Source organism: Spinacia oleracea, chromosome 5, assembly GCF_020520425.1.
Source record: "Spinacia oleracea cultivar Varoflay chromosome 5, BTI_SOV_V1, whole genome shotgun sequence".
In the NCBI taxonomy this organism is placed as follows: domain Eukaryota; kingdom Viridiplantae; phylum Streptophyta; class Magnoliopsida; order Caryophyllales; family Amaranthaceae; genus Spinacia; species Spinacia oleracea.
Window position 1 is genome coordinate 8,939,127 of NC_079491.1, and position 17,164 is coordinate 8,956,290.

Below are 17,164 nucleotides of genomic sequence, written 5' to 3' on the forward strand. Positions count from 1 at the left end.
ACATATTTTATTACTCAATTTATAAATTATATATTTTTTCCGTTTTACAATAGATGCATCATTTTTTAAGACCTAACATGCATGTTTAGCGAAGATTTTTTGAGTTTGTATTTGTGTAACCCTGCTACAAATAAATGCCGTGATACTTAGGGTCATGTGTCGGAAATCATATATATATATATATATATATATATATATATATATATATATATATATACACTCAAATGAGAAGGAGACTTATTATGAGAAGAATGAGAAGGGTTTTCGACCGCTAGATAAAATGAAATCTAACGGAGCAAATTACTTCCGTGTAATGATGATTGTTTGTTAGGAATAATTTCGGAGAATAAATCTACTGTAGCTAGTATTCTGCCAAAAAATATCTAGCTTGTCCTCGTGTTGAACATGTTGTCTTGTTGTCTCCTAATATATTTGCTCTTTCTCTTTCCACCTCTTTTCTTTCTCAACATAACTAGTTCTTGTGCCCATTCTACGAACGTTTTTTTTTTCTTTGTTGTTTCCTCGTATTGGGTTGTTTATTGGTATTGGACTGATCCAATGTGTTTAGAGTGCATCACTAGTTGTTAGTTTTGTTTTTTGTTTTGTCTTTATGTTTCTGTTGTTTCGGAGGCGCTGTTCTTGTAGTAGTGGGTAGATGTTGGTGAGTAAGTACTGATTCGAGGAGTATGGTTGCCGGGTGTTGTTGTATTACGTGGTAATGATTGTTTGTATACATATGTTAAGGTGGATGGTGTCTTTTGTGTTTTCCATGGGTTCATGAAATGATTAGTCAACGAATGCAAGTATGGTAAGCTATTGATGCATTAATTTAGAGGATACACCTAGGTACAATAATACAAACATTATTGACCATTTGTAAGATTATATCCTCTGATGTTGCATATGGTACTCAAAATTGTTAAATGGCCACTTAAAATGTTTGAATCCCTGTCTAGTGTTTGTTGAGAACTTAGGCTTGATTTCTCAGTGTTGTAAAAATGGAAAGAAAAGAGTGCTTGCATTTTGTTTTTTTGTTGTGGGATTTTCCTCGACAGAAGCTACCAACTCCCTGGCATGTTCATCTAGCCACATTAGAGTTCTACCTACATTGCTTAACTAAACATTCTGTTTTTGTGCTTTTATTTTAAAACACTTAACATAGGTCCCTAGTTCCTGGGCTGAGCTTTTTGAAGTGTCTTGTTGCTGTTGTTTCATGAGCTTTGTCCCTGGTGGAGAAGTTGGTCGTGAAGTTAGACTGGTTCTTGATTAGTGTTTGTGCCTGCTGTTGTTATGGGTGTTTCCTATGTTGTTGTGATGCTGTTTTTGAAAGGGTATTATTCAATTGGACTGCAAACATAAATTCGGCAAATTTTCTAAATAGATAGTAATCCAACTAATATAGTTTGACTTTTGCACCAAACAAAAAACTAATATACTTTGACTTAGTAGATATTTTTCTACTTATTTAAATGCCCTAAATTTTGTAGATGTTGTCGGTAAATTCTATTCTCATCACAAACTTCAAAGTAGCTTCGCTTAAGATCATTAAAGCTCATCTCTTCCGTGGCTAGCTTAATCTCGGCTAAACGTCTTTTTCTCCTTTGTTGCATGCATACTTCATAGTTAATGTCGTCTACATCGAAATTATATGTTTGTTGAATAATTTTCACTGCTGTTTTGCTGCATCTTCAGAGGCTTGTGCAATGTCTTTGTGTAGTTTACCATAAACCTTGATTGGTAAATCTTCCTTGTTCATTGTGAGCTTCACAACAACCTTGTACTTGTCTTTTCTGAGTTTCCTGCCATTTTTCATTTTCTTTTAAAAAAATTGGAAAATTAAGTTAATGTTTAGTCCCTCAATGGGTTTGCATTTGTGAAAAAATTCTGAAATTATCAAAAACCAAAAGATGCGAATGCATAGGAGTTGAGATTTTTTTTTCCTCTGTATATTGTAGGAGACAAATATACTCATGGAAGGTGATTTCACTCCGTATGTCCCATAAACAACCAAATTGGAAAAGAAGGTGAATACTAAGTCCCTTGAATATACATTCAAGTCTTAATTATAATGTCAAATAAACTCTTAAGTTGGGAATAGATTAGGCTGAATGTGGTGATTATATTGATGATTTTCATCTTTAATTTGGTAATTGAATTAGTTTTAGACAAATCAAACAAATTTTATTGAAAGGAACACCATCTAAGCAGAATTAAGAAGTTGTTGCTTTTGATGGTCTGTACAAGAACACTACCACATGATATGTTTAATTGAGTGTTTTCAATTCACATCACTCACCTGAACACTGCCAAAAATGAAACTGGCATCACCCAAACACCATTGCATGAATGGGTAATAACCTAAACTAAAAGGGTTTTTTTAAATTATCATCAGCTGTGTTAGACAGTCAAATTGTTAACACTGTTGTATTCTATCTGCTCAGTACCAAAACTCAACGTTCACATATTCTACACTGTCAGATTCATCCTACAGAACTTGCAGGAGTTTAAGGCAGTTAAGGAAGGCAAAATGTAGATTTATGTGGAGTAAACCACCTTCCCCTATTTTCCATTTTCAATGATTTTTTTTGCAAGAAACCCAATAAAGAGTTGTATTTTTCCTTAGAAAACATTTTCTTTGAAAATTCATTTTTCACTGAAAATATTTTACGCCAATCAAACAGAACCTGTGTCTATCGTCTAACAACACTCACTCATATTGGTCAACTTAAAATATTGGGCTTTCCGAGTTCGCGACAATGCTACATACCCCTTTCACGCAGCTAAAGCCCAGCATTATCAGTTGTACCATGTACAAATATTTACTATTCGTATCATCTTTTAGACCCCGTTTTGGTTGTTTATACATAATGAAATACGAAGTATGTAACTATGTTAGAACTTGTTCATAAACTTCATATCAGCTTCCTATAAGTATGTTAAGTTGCTAAGTACGGAGTATGTTAAAATTGTCTTTTTGTTTTTTTTGATAGGAAAGCTTCCTATAATTGGCGAAATGATTAGCAAACTGAACATGGTATCAAAGTCAGTTTGAGTGTTGGGCCTTTAATCAATTTATGACATGCTTTCAAGTTTACTTTGTTTACTAATCAGTAATCACTACTTTACTTCAAGGATTTTACAGAACCCTTTTTGAATTGCATGTCTCCACAACCTTTTACCAAAAGGCGAGAAGTTATATTAGGTAGCTAATAACTAAGTATCTACTCGTATATTGCAGCTACAAGGTATACATAGTACTATTTTGACCGAGACTCTGGTACAGTTTCCGGGTAAGTTACAAACAAATGAAGTACATTATAGTCCTCTTTCTCAAAATATCAAAAACAAAATGATCAAAAGTGCATAGTAGTGCAGCAATTTCAGGATGTAACAAACAAAGTAGAGAAAAGGGATCACCTTTAAAAAGGCCTGTCGGAATTACTGAATACCGAACACTGGGGTACACAATTAACTCAAGAACCTGTGTCCAGAAAGAAACTTAAAACCAATTCCTGATATAAAAAAAGGACAGAACCGCCCAAAATAATATCACAGGGAGTCCAACTATTTAACATGAGTAAAAAAAACATAGCTTATCTTTGATGGATCATTGTTTATAACTTTCCCGGATATCAAAATCAAGAATACTTTTTCAAATACTCTGTACTATAATTAAATGGGAAAAAAAAAACATGGCACAACTCAACACAGGAAGCGCATTTTCAAAAGACTTGATTTGGCTTCACTATTCTGGTCTTGGTACACATTCAACCTCAATCTTACGCAATGAAACAAAGCTTCCACCCACACAATACAAACTACATGTTAGCATCAAATGCTCAACTAAACTGATAAACCCAAATAGGAAAGAGGAGGTAAAAAAAGGTACCTGTGTCGGGGTAGCGCACGGTCATAGCATTACTGTTGTCATATCTACTGTGTTAAATAGGGTAAGAATTGGATTTAGAGATGAGAGTAGAAAAATCAGTGGCCGTTTGTGTTTACGAAGTGTAACCGACATAATTTACTAAATTATTAATGGAATTGGGAGGAATTGATTTATAAATAGAAGCTCTTAAAGAAGATGGTGGATCAAATTGAAGGTGGAATTTGAGAATAATGTTGTATTAAGAGGACGAATTGAAGCGGAGATTCAATTGAAGTTTGTGACATTCCAATTGAAGATGAAATAGGACATTGATGAGATTAAAGAATCAAGAAACAATTAATGGAGAGATTAATATCTTGTAACTGATGAATTGAAGGATGATAAATGGAGACTTGAGATGGAGTAAATGGGAAGATGGCAATGGGGAAGTTTGGGGGTTTCCTTTTGCGCGGTTATGGTGATTTTGTTTGCCCTTCTTTTTTTTTTCTTTTTTTTTTATTAGGATGACACGTCCCTTCCCTTTTTTTTTTTTTTTTAATAAATGGCATGAATTAGGAAGTAGTAGGATGGACATGTGGCAATAAGTAAATGACATGAATTAGGAAGTAGTAGGATGGACACGTGGCAATAGGTTTGGTTTCCTTTTTAAAATACTAGGTATAGATTAAAGCTGCCATAGACAAAAGCTTGAAAATTCAATTAAAAAAAAGTAATTCAAGAATTTTCAATATGACGAGTCTGAATTGGCCAAGCATGAACTATGAAATTAATTGATATCAACACATAGTTTTCTCATTTGAAGTGAAAGATAGAGGAGGGAGAAAGTACCCATTGAAAGTGAAAGATGGAGGAGAGAGAAAGAGGTGGTAATTAACTGATATTTTTGTAAATTTGCTCTTTTAATTTATTTTTTTGCTCATCTGAATTATTTCGTATATGTCTGCTCAGTTGCTTTGTATTTCAGCTCATTTACACGGTTATTATATCACGAATCCAAAAAATGTTATGTTGTTTATATTGTCATGGAAATTTTCGAATTAACAATAACCTCTGCTAAAATTATTCGCAAAACAAATTTACTCATTTGTTTAAATGAGCAAAATAATTTACTAATTTGTATAAATGAGCAAAATAATTTACTCATTTTAGCAAATGAGCAAAATAATTTATTACAATTAACTCTGATGCTAATGAATAAGTAAAACGTACTCCCATTTACTTTCTGCCGAGTTGCACTTTTGTGTAGTTTAACTTTGTAAGTTGTAATGCATACAACTCATAAACAAAACAAAATCTCTAGACCATGCCAATCAAATTAGTATCCTACATTTCTTCCACCACTGTCCAAAAACAAATAAAACAAGCAAATCGAAAGTATAATAAACCCATAAATTTTATATTCAAATTTGTGACCTCCAAACGCAACAATTTAGGGTTTCAACATGAAATTGAATCCCAAATTGATCGAAAATAAAAACAACCAACACTTTATGAGGTAGACTTCAAAACGGGGAAGAGAAAACTATGAATCCAAAGATATGGAGAAGATTCAAAAATGGAGAATTAGCGAAGCTCGTATGCCGATTGTTTCGCCCTTCGGAGAAGGGGGCTAGAGTTGAAATCAAAATCACAAAAGTAAGAAAACATAATCAATAATCCCATATCATTTAGCTACACAATATCAAAATCATCCGAAAGTAACTAGAGGAAAGACAAAGAGGGAGGTCAGAGATAAAGTGAGAAATTGAAAATGTAGATAGAAATTTAAGGAGAGGAGAGAGAAAGTTGTCTATGAAGTCCTACAGAGGTTGAGGAGAAGAGAGAAAGAGGGAGGAAAGAGAAAGAATGGGTGGAGGTTTAAGATGTTTTGGGCCACTTCAATTTGTTCAAGTGTCGGTTTAATGAGTTTGTTGCGCGTTACTCGCGCGAAATTTGGATCGTCGGATGATATTTTTTTTGTAAGGCCGAGATTCCTTCTCATTCTTCTTATTTTAACAATCTTCTCAAAATTCATCCAAAATCAAACACTAATTTAAAATAAAATTCAATTCAAAATCAAACATTAATCCAATATTAGAGCGCCACATAGGAAATCTAATGGTTTCGGCCAATGAAAAATAAGACTTCAAAATTATTTTTGAATTAAAAAGTCAAATGCTATGTAGATAAATAATTAGGTGCCACGTAAATATTTTTATTAAATAATTATTAATATTTCTTATATACAATTTCATCCAAAATCAAACACTATAATAATTAAAAAATAAATCTAAAATGAAATACAATCCAAAATAAAAAAAATCAATTTAATCTAATATATAAAATATAGCAGTTGATATATATAGGAGTTTTATTTTAATATAAAAATTTAAAAGAACCCGTAGCTTGATATATTATGTGGCATGACAAGCTAATTTAGCAATTACATTACCGTTGAAGATGCTCTTAGAGCATCTCTAATGGTAAGCTAATTTGACAACTAGCTTGTTATGCCACATAATTAAGATTTCAAGCTATTTTATTATTTAGCTAATTTGTGCTCCATAGGCTAGCAACTAGCTTGTTATTTAAATTTGTCTCACTTGCCCACTTGTCAATTAATTATTTGGCAATTTTGAGACCGGCCCTGTTTGGCAATTAGCGGTTAGCGGTTAGCTGTAGCGGATTATATTAACTGATTTGACTAGCGGTTTCGTATTAGCTTGTTTGACTAACTGATTGTATTAGCTGATTGCATAAAAGTGTTTGGTAAATAACGGATTGCAATAGCTGTTTGATTGTGTAAAATGACTAATAAGGACATTAAGTATTTTTCATAAATAAGAATAATATTTTTATTTGAATTTACAATATGGTATAAATACATATACTAATACACTTGTATATTAGTTTCTTATTTGTTTAACATTTTCCTGTTAATAAGATGTGAAAATACTATAAGTCTTAACAAATAAATAAAAATAAATCCTTAAGATCCATATGCACGGATGCACAGCCTCTACGAGACACATACACCAATTTTTTTGGAACATTAATATCACTATTATTACAAATTAATAATGCAAAAAGGAAAATTAAAAAAATGATAACCCTCATTCCTAAGCCCATATTCCTAAGCCCATATTCCTAGTCAAGTTCACTATTCCTAAGCCCATATTCCTAGTCAAGTTCACTCTTCACACAAACTACCAGACCCCCTTTTATTGTTTATTTGTTTTCTCATTTTCTTCAAAAAGTTCCTTTTAGCTCTCTAATTCCTCCATCTGCCATTGTCATCCTGGTCCTCCTCCATATGACCGATCATGAACTGAATCAACATGCAACATAGAGCTGAGGTAGATGAAGCAATATTACGTTGGTTACTTCCCCCCCCCCCCCCCCCAGTCTATCTAATCATTTGAGTTATCAATTTTAATTGTAATAATTTTTATACTGAGTTTATCCCATTCCGTGTGGGAATTGGAGATGCCTGACAATGAGAAATTTGGTACTCGTCTTATTTAGGGAAATTAATCTGGTATGTGTGTTTTTTAAGAGAAATCAATTTCGCATATTTTTTTAGGGAAATTAACTGGTATTTCCTTGAGGGAAATGGAAAATTGAGCGGTTTTTTTAGTGTTGGGCATATATGTAATTAGCAACAAATATTGAAACCTCTATTTGCTAAACGCTGGGATGAGCAGCGTCTCCAATTTAGGGGATTTGGGCGAATCAACTAACCAAAAACGCTACTTACCAAACATATGCAATCAGCGGATTTCAATGGTCAAATCCTCTAACTTGGCTGAATCCTATAGTTTTAGCTCAAACCGCTGAGTACCAAACGCAACCAATTAATCAGTAAATCAGACTTCGTGGAAATTGTGATTGCGTCAGTGAATTTAGTAGTCCATTCGATCCCCAAAAAAAACATGTATGAGTTAACGGTTAAAATTCTAAAATTTAACAAATTCTTTCGCCTAATTTTTATCATAATATTCAGGCCGCATCATTAAATTAAATCAAGCTTCTTTAAAGTTAATTAAGTTATAGAACTTCAGAGGAACGGGTTCAATTACTCTGTATAATTTATAAACTAGTGTGTTTTCCGAGCTATGCCTCGGGATGTTACTTTGAATAATATATGTATGTTCGATTTTTTATTAACTTGCGTAAAAGAAAATTGTTTTTATGTGTCGCAAATGGAAAATATATATATTCGAAAACCACAAACTTAAAGTTGCTAGTTATTTCTTTAAAAAAAATTAAGGTGTCTTATATAATTATTGCATCGTGATAAGAGTAGTAAAACTAATCACTCATCTTTAAATTTAAGTATATGTATGTAGAGTAATAAAGCACAACAAATACTTGGCTAAGTTTGTAAAGTTCAGAAAATTTTGTGTAAGTCCGCCTAACGGTTAAACCACTTTTTTTTGGTACTAACTAAACTAGTGTAAAACATAACTACAAGTAATAAAATCATAACTAATTGAATAGCAAAATAGTTAAAGTATAAAGACAAATAGTTAAATTTATGAGTCGAATAGTTATTATTTTTGAATAAACTTATTGTTGACTAAAACTCATAAAATCTTAACTAGTTGATCCCATTGCTTAACTAATCAGTTTTATTGTTTAACTAATTGGTTCAGTGCTTAACTAATTGGTCGTTTGCATAACTAATGTTGTTCGGTGCTTAACTAATAGAATTGCAGACTTAACTAATTGGTTTCAGTGGTTAATTAATTAGTTAAAGTGCATAACTAATTGATTCCGGTGCATAAAAGTGGTCTGACTGTTAGACCGTCTTTCCTAAAAGTTTGTAAAGTCGATAAGACTTATTATTTACATACTTGTTGGTCACATGTTCGAATCTTTGTATTAACATATTTTCGTTGTAATGATATGATACTTGCTATATATATGTAATGATCATCATGTTTCATAAACTTGATCGAATTATATAATAGGTATGTTGTTTACGTGAAAAAATAATGTAATATTTTTACTTTTCCTCTAATTGTGATGAATCAACTAAAATATTTTGTCAATTTATACACCTCTGAATGTGGTATAAGATCATGCATGGCTAACAAAAAATGTGAAATGGTATATACATGAAGTGGCTATGTATGTACTAACTCTAATACGGAGTTGATTTATGAGTTGACCATATATTTTGATCAAATGGTAAGGTTTTCTTGTATTCCTGAAAATGTGCCTTTAACTTTGCCACCCAAATCTGGAAATTTCTCGGACCCAGGAAGAGAACTAACTTTGCCGTATCTATCAACTTTCAAAGGGTACTTAAGAAGATGTCCTTTCATTTCTGTGAGTTCATCAAGAGCAAATTGTATCCAATTGTATTCTCCCAATATTCGTACTCGTCGTACACATTCAAGACTCTCAGGACGCATAAAGCAACCATCGATCGTTCCTAGATGCTCTGCCCAAAGCGACATTCTATATCCATATATCTGCAGGTACAAATTTTCATATCAAACCATCACACAAGTAGACCTGTTAAAAATCGACCCGAACCCGACCCGAAAATACTGGGTCATTAACAAGATTTTGTGACTCGTAATCCGATTTTATCCGAACGCGAGCAACCCGAAAAGTAATTGGTCAAAACCCGACCCAACCCGTTTTGGACCCGACCGATTGAAAATCATTGTATTTATAGCAATAAATGAGGTTATGAGAAAATTTAAGCATAATAAACACGTTATTTTTACTATTGTTGTGTGTAATATGATTTTAATTTGAATTATACGTCATTTTATGGTTGAATTTGACTAAATATAAACTTGTGTAGGAAATTTTGTTAATTTATGCCCATATTTTGTATATTTATCACCTAAATTAATGGAAATATAATAAGCATTTTAAAATCTCTCAACCCGTTTTGTTGACCCAAACCCAAAAGTTATGGGTATTGAACAAATATTTGTAAACCCGGACACAAAAATGACCGACCCGATTCAACCCGAATCCGAAAATAATTTTTTACAATCCCACCCTACCGACCCGTTTGGCGGATCTACACACAAGTTAGGTCTATATTTTTCACATAAGAAATGAGCAGACATGTATATATACCTCTCCATGTGGCCTGGACTTTCTCGATGCCCAAGTATAATGAGGTTGATAAGCACCCATTGCAATTTCAGTGTCTCGAGTACCTTCCATTGATCTTTGGTTGATGTTTGCAGAACCCATTATCACATATTCGTCATCTACTATCATTCCTTTTGAATGAACATATATCATAAATCGTCGATTCTTCCTCAGAAAAGCCTAAATTAAAACCAACTTTCATTAAATGTTGAAAATTCGAAGGCAAAAAAAAACAATTTATATACTGATATGAATAATAAAAATAAAATAATAATAACCTACTTGTGGCGTATTAACACTTCCATTCGTTACACCATTAGCATCTTCATCTGAAATCTCACGATTTCCCAAGCAAAAGAAGTTTAGGAAGTCTTGAGGCTCATAAGTATTCTCTACACCTTTTTCTACCAAAGCCTTATAAATTATTTGATACATCATTTGCATTGTCTTGTACTACAATTCATCAATTGGAAGAAAAACTTGTCTAAGAGAATGAAAAATACTAGCTTACAATTTCAACAATCATAAAACATATACATATTCCCAAAAGGAAATAACACGTACCACAAAACATATACATATTCCTAAAAGGAAATAACACGTACAATGGGACTAAATAATCACATATGCATGTACATAGAAAGGATAACACAAGTAATTCAAAGGTTTAAAGACTCTCTGGAGTTATTGGATCACCTATTTTGGAATGAGAATTGGCAAGAACTTTGAACAGAGTGGTACCAATTAAAACTAGAGAAATCGCACTCTCAACAAAAGAACTATCTTTTTATTTAACAAGATGTCATATTACTATGCTACTACGTATAAGAAAGTACTTTTCATCTTTATCACTATGAATTTTCAAATTTTGATTTTAATTTTAAAAGTCATGTGATTAAGTTGCGATCAGTGAACTTATACTACAGAAATTTGTATCTTTTATGACAACTCAATAACGACGGATAAAAATCCCGTCGCAAACAAAGACGGGAACAACCGTCGCAAATGTCTTTTACGACGGGTTAACGACGGAATTTTTTATTAACGATGGCCCCCTTTTATAACGGGTTTGCGACGGAAAATTCCGTCGTTAATCAACAATTATTGGCCTTTAGCGACGAGATTTTCCGTCGTTAATTTAATAGTAAAATTTCTTGTAGTGTTAAAATTACATATACTTATAATTATTATGATGGTTTTGAAAACTGACAAGAAAAACTGAAAATTGTTTTTGTAGTTTCGATAAATTTGTTTTTTTCATTTAGGAAACTAAAAACAAAAAATGATAACAAGCGAGGTTTTACCTGCCAGAAAAGTATCCTTTGCATGGCAAGACTTTTTGGATCACCCTCTGGCCACATAGGAAGAACAACATATGCAGCAAATCTTTCATCTGCTTTAATCTTTTCAGCAATCTTAAGAGCAATTTCAATAGGTATCAAATTATTTGCACCTGCATAGTATTAATAGAAACAAGAACAAAAAGTTATATAGCAAGATAATCTAATATTAGTTCTACGGAGTAATATATATTGTTTTTTGAATAATTAAAAAAATTCGTTCATGGTGATATTTTAGTGACAATATTTCTTTATGGGTTGTCCCTAAAATTTATAGAGTATTAACAATGGAAACATGGCACCTCACCTAAGCCTCTATGGGAATCCCAATTAAAAGAAGAGCCAAGAAAATATTGATTCTCGATGTAGATGAAATGTTGAGCAGATCGAATAGCATGTACATATGCTGTATGTATGCTCATGTCTATCAATACATTTTTTCCACAAAATAGGTTCTATTTCAAAAAAAACAAAAAAAACCCAAAAAAAACATTAGTAATTGAAAATTGAAAATAAACTCCTAACAAATACTCTATCGGTATAAGGCCCACACGTATAATTAAAAGCAATCTGCAATCAAACTTCAACCTCGGATATTATGTGTTGTGTGCGCCTCAAATTTTGAGCCAAAGGGAGTATATGAAATAATGTAGGGAAAGAATCTAACCCATTGTGCCCCGTCTTTAGGATCCTTCGGAAACCCTTTCACGGAATTCGAGTCTAAGGAGCGAAAGACCTATATGTTCATCATAAAACTATGTCAATTTTCATGCATAATTAAGAAACTTTAATTTAAGGTGTGATTAAATTAGACATGATCAAAACGCGGGCTGTGTTGTGGCCAAAAAGTTTAGCCGCGCCCGTCAACTCGGCTCGGGCCTGGCCAAATTTTTGTGCAAATTAAAAAACCTGCTATTTCCGGAAAAATAGCGGGTTGTTGGGTCGGCGGACCCACAAAGGGCCCTACACATTTAGCGTGACCCCGTCATTTTTTGGGTCGTGTCCGGTTAGGCCAGCAAGTCGGGCTCAAAATGATCATGTCTAAATTAAATCTATGTAAGTAGTAGTTTACTTGAACATGCCAAGACTCGATATCATCTTCTTCATTATGACAACTTTGATCAGCATCTAATTGCCCAATTATAGTAGGAACCTTGTCTATGTGAATAAGATAATCATCATAAACCCTTTTAAGCTTCTTAATCCCACGAGGTGAAGCCTTTAACCAACGCTCTTGAAAATTGGCTAAGATGTCATACACTGCTGGACCGTCGATTTGACAGTGCAAATCATGCCATGGTTGTCTAGGACATCCCGTTGTTGAACCCTGCATATATGATGCACGTTTTTAAATCACTAGCTCGTCAAACAAGCCAAGTGAACCAACCAACCAACCGTTTATTTTAATACTTTCCCCGTTCCAAATATCGCATGCACCATGGTTGATTTTTACTACTCTAACACATTACTTTGACTCTTAATAATATCTCAAATGATGTTTAAGTAAAAATTATAAAAATTTGATATTTATGAAATATATATCGATAAAAACCTAACATGACCCCACATGACCACAATTTTCTTACATATGAATCACAAAAAATAGCCAAAGTCGTAGTGTGAATAGTGTTAAATAAATAACAAACTTTTCAGAAAGGCCAATCTACAATAATATATTGTGTGGCGGCCGAAAAGATGAAGGTTATCCACGCCTGCTCTGTTCTTTTAGTTACCCTTATTATTGTTATTAGTTTTCTTTATTATAGTTATAAGTTACCTTATTTTCAATAATATTAGCTCAAATGATAGAGCAATGTACAACATACATGATGTGGGTTTAAGCCCCACATAGTCTACCTATATTACAATTGTGTATTGGTGTATTCTCATTGTTGGTGTTGTATTGGTCATAGTTATAACTTCTAACAAACATATCTCTCTTGATTAGGGTCACTTCATTGTTTATTGTTAGGATCACATTTTTCATTGGTTAATGTCACATTTATCCTTGAGTAAGATAACTTTAGTGCTCGAATAAGGTGATTTATATATTTGGTCGGGTTCACTTTTATCTTTAGTGTTGCCGTGTTGGTCACTTTTTACCTTGAGTGAGTTTTATTTTTTACTTTTTACACGTTATGTTGGATGTCCAATAAAATACCGCAAATCTTGGGCACACAAAAATTTTAAAAAAACAAAATGATGTGAAATTTACGAAATAGAGAAAATATATGGAATGAGAAAAATAATAGCGAGAATTTTAGAATGGTTACGGTGAAATTTGGGTTATGATAATCATCCTCATGTACGGTATGTAACGTTCTGTAAAGAGAGTGGTCTGGAGTATCATAGCGCCCCTTACAAAGGTCGAGCCCTCCAAGGAAAGCAATGAGCTTTCTCTTATGGTCACCGGCATCGGCATCCACGATAATTGTTTTTTGATGATGTGTGTAGATTGCTCCAGCTTCCTAGCCATCATGAACATACATTAGGACAAAAAAACCCGACAACGGAAAATTGGAATGTGGTTTTCATACTTTTGTTTTTAATTTTAAAAAGGCAAATTTGTCAAGAATGGTATTTTATAGTTCAAAATTTGCGAGAAAAGACCTTAAAAGAAATTTGGGTGAAGTCAGACCTTAAAGTATTTGCGAGAGACAACTTGTTCCCACTTTCCGTGTTGACTTTGAGTTTTCGGCCTTTGACCATCACGTGGAGGTCACATGTTGTCGAAGTTGGCTATGTTCACTCTTTTCATCCACTTTCCGGCATTGACTTTCTATTTTTGTTTTTAGCTTTTATAGTTGAATTTTGGAGGAAAACGGGAGAGAATAGCAAAAAATGAGGTCATGTGTCGTGCACGTGATGGTCAACAACCGGAAAACAAAAGTCAATGCCGGAAAGTGGTCTCATGACAAATAATTTTAAGTTTAAGGTCTGACTTCAAAAAAAAAAAAAATATAAGGTCATTTCTCGTAAATTGTGAATAAATGTTATTTTTGACAAATTTGCCTTTTAAAAATGAAAACCCGAAAAAAAAAAAAAGATCTAAATATATATGTTTATGTACTCCCTAATTAACTTCAAAGTGTTTATACCTGTTTTCCAATCAAACTATGCCCTTTTCCACCAGATCTTGGGCAAAGTACTACATGAACTGATGAGCCCTTGAAATATTTGTATGTCACTTCATCATCCGTTGCTAACATGCCTTCCTACAAAAGTCATGAATAATACAATCTTAATACAACATCATAGTATATACATATATGTAGTCTGATTTTTCCTGATCTGATCTGATTATAATGCAACTTACTGTAGTACGATGAAAAAATTTCCTAGAAGTAGGATCATCCCACACAAGGAGCAAAACTCTAACACCCTCTTGTGCTTTACCCTTGAGAAGTTCTCCCAATGTAACATTCGACACGTTCGGATCATCACGAACAAGTCTGACAAGGTGAACTACAGACCACCCTGTAAGATAAACCAAATGTCGAGCATTCGAAATAGAATTGTATATATCATGCCAACATTTCCTATGAACAAAGTCCATGCCATAATCAAGCTTAATATCTGGAAGCATGCCATCTTCATAATGTGCATCTTGGTATAGAGTAACCTTATTCCCTTTTCGAAGGGGGAAATATGTTCTAGGAACACCATTAAACTCTGGGCCATTACCAACACCTGAGTGGTACAAGTTCATTTTTTCTACAGGAATGTATTGAATTGAGACACTTAAATTTGCACCTGTTTCCCATGGTTTTCCTCTACCTGTTAAGATTATAATTCACATGTGAGTATTAGACTAGTTATTCCTGCATTGAAGAGATTGACTAACATATATAAGACTGGTGTGGCTACTTGGTTTTATGATGGAACCCTGTTAGGCTTATATGTGATCAATCTCTTCTCTTGTACGGGCTTGTGTTAGCTCCAGTGAATTTATTATGGTGTCAGAGCCAACAGTTTGGCTTAATCTCAAGTTAAGAGGTCTAGTAAGGACGTTGTGTGATCTACCCAGACTTGTAAATATTATACTAGTTATCCCACATTGAAAAAATAGAGATATGTTGACTAACATATACTACCTCCATTTTCATAAAGATCTTTACAGTTACTATTTGCACAAATATTAAGACAAAAGTAGAAAAATTGGTTGAATATAATTAAACATGGATAAAGTAAGATAAATGTGGAAAAGTTGGGTGGGTGTAATAAAAAAAATGAATAAAATAAGAAAAATTGAGTGAAAAATTGTAAATATTGTGTGATATGACAGGTAAAGTAGTATATTTTCTGTCCAAAAATGGAATAACGCAATGTGTAAATAACATTACGAAACAAAATAAAACGAAAAGTGTAAAGATCATTTTGAAACGGAGGTAGTAAGATTTAGTGGGTAAAATGGAACCCGCTCAGGCTTATATGTGGTAAAACTCTTATCTTATATGAGTTTGTGTTACGGCCTTGTGAGTTTATTATTACCTTTCATTATAGGAAACGTCCCTTGGATTTTTTTCCCCGAGAGAAGTTTCTTAGTAGGTATACCAACAACACCTATGATCTCAGAGCCAACAACATCATCATCTTTTACTACAAAATGTAGTTCTGAAGCTGTATGTGCTACAGGGACAAAGAAATGTTGTTTCCATACCGGGTTTTCGTTATCTTCCATAACGAATGTTCGAGCTATAATGGCTCCGGCTATGGATACATTTACGTATGGGTCACTCGTTCCATGTGATTTTAGCCTTGATAAACCACCAAATAACCCGGTCATGGTTCGATGAATTTGATCCATGTTGGGGAGTTTTTTTGCCTCTTTCACCCAAATGTCTAAATGTCCATGTAATAAAAGAATCTCTAATGATTCTTGACATGTTTGAAATGGCACAAACTCTGTACCTTGACCATGTCGAGATCCCTCCCCTGATAATGAATCGTCCATGATAATTTTCACAAATCTGATAATCAAATCAAATTTAAACAATTAGATAAATAGCTACATCGAAAATTTCAAATTATTTGAACAACATACGTACATACTAGATCTAGCTAGCTATATCGATCAACAAGTTAATGATTATGTACAAGCAAATATTAGGGGCGAATCTTTGTTGTGGCTTGTAAGACAAGACCCCAATGATAACATTTTAATTATATTGTGCACAACTTTTTATATTGTCTAACTCTTCTAGTCAACTTTTTTGGCATCTCGTAATTAAAGTGTTCAATTCGTTGCTAACTTAGGTTGCAATAAATGGGAAGATATTGGTTGACGAATATATAACATAATCAAAGGTATCTAAAAACTAGAAATCCACAAAATTGGTACATGTGTGAAGGTACTTGTATAAAGTTTAAATCTTTAAAATGGTTACCAAGGAGAAGGAAATTTTTTCCTATAGTATATTGAATGATTCAACTCTCTTCTTTCTTTTTTTTTTTTTTAAAAAAAAAAGAAAAGAAGAGAATGTTACATTAATCTAAAAATCAAAAAAATTATCACCATAAATTTTTATTCTTCATATAAAACATTAGAATATTTGATTGAACATTAAGAACAAAATAAAATAAAATAAAAAAAATATCCATCCCTACATAGAATATGTTTATTTTATGAAAATATCACATTCTACATGTTAATTAAAACATAAAAGTAGCTAGAATAATTATTCAAACATTACCCCCACATAACATTGCATAATAACTTGGTAACTTACCTCAAGTTCTCTTAGTAAGAGTTTTCGTTATTGTTTGATCTTAATGCAAAATTTATTTTTGTTGTTTGTCTTCTTACCTCCTAGAAAATTAAGCTCATAGAAAT

The 17,164-nt window shown here is 32.9% G+C and overlaps 1 protein-coding gene and 1 long non-coding RNA gene across 3 annotated transcripts; both read right to left on the bottom strand.

The window, feature by feature from the left end:
• Positions 1-3,417: 3,417 nt before the first annotated feature.
• LOC130462035 (uncharacterized) lies at positions 3,418-5,752 on the bottom strand. The gene is made up of 2 exons (XR_008922146.1): positions 3,890-5,752; positions 3,418-3,797 (listed from the first exon to the last, which is right to left on the bottom strand). It is a non-coding gene; the product is annotated as an uncharacterized lncRNA (long non-coding RNA).
• Positions 5,753-8,791: 3,039 nt separating this feature from the next.
• On the bottom strand, positions 8,792-17,164 carry LOC110794508 (phospholipase D beta 1-like). Of its 2 annotated transcripts, XM_021999484.2 has the most exons (12): positions 17,061-17,164; positions 15,823-16,301; positions 14,648-15,108; positions 14,430-14,546; positions 13,605-13,799; positions 12,404-12,658; positions 11,999-12,067; positions 11,639-11,786; positions 11,296-11,444; positions 10,274-10,444; positions 9,974-10,171; positions 8,792-9,348 (listed from the first exon to the last, which is right to left on the bottom strand). In XM_021999484.2, exons 2-12 carry the CDS (start codon positions 16,283-16,285, stop codon positions 9,055-9,057), a joined length of 2,520 nt encoding a protein of 839 aa, XP_021855176.2. In that variant the 5' UTR covers positions 16,286-16,301; positions 17,061-17,164; the 3' UTR covers positions 8,792-9,054. The 2 variants fall into 2 exon arrangements, with proteins under 2 accessions (XP_021855176.2, XP_056684512.1); XM_056828534.1 differs by lacking the exon at positions 8,792-9,348 and having other exon boundaries at positions 10,031-10,171; positions 10,274-10,320.

Bases quoted from the DNA above. Each gene is read 5' to 3' on its own strand.
- LOC110794508 (XM_021999484.2), bottom strand. From the start codon at position 16,285: ATGGACGATTCATTATCAGGGGAGGGATCTCGACATGGTCAAGGTACA. The intron at 13,800-14,429 runs GTATAAACACTT...CATGATGGCTAG, and splicing joins ATAGTTTGATTGGAAAACAG to GAAGCTGGAGCAATCTACAC. The intron at 10,445-11,295 runs GTAAAACCTCGC...GATGAATTGTAG, and splicing joins AAAGGATACTTTTCTGGCAG to TACAAGACAATGCAAATGAT.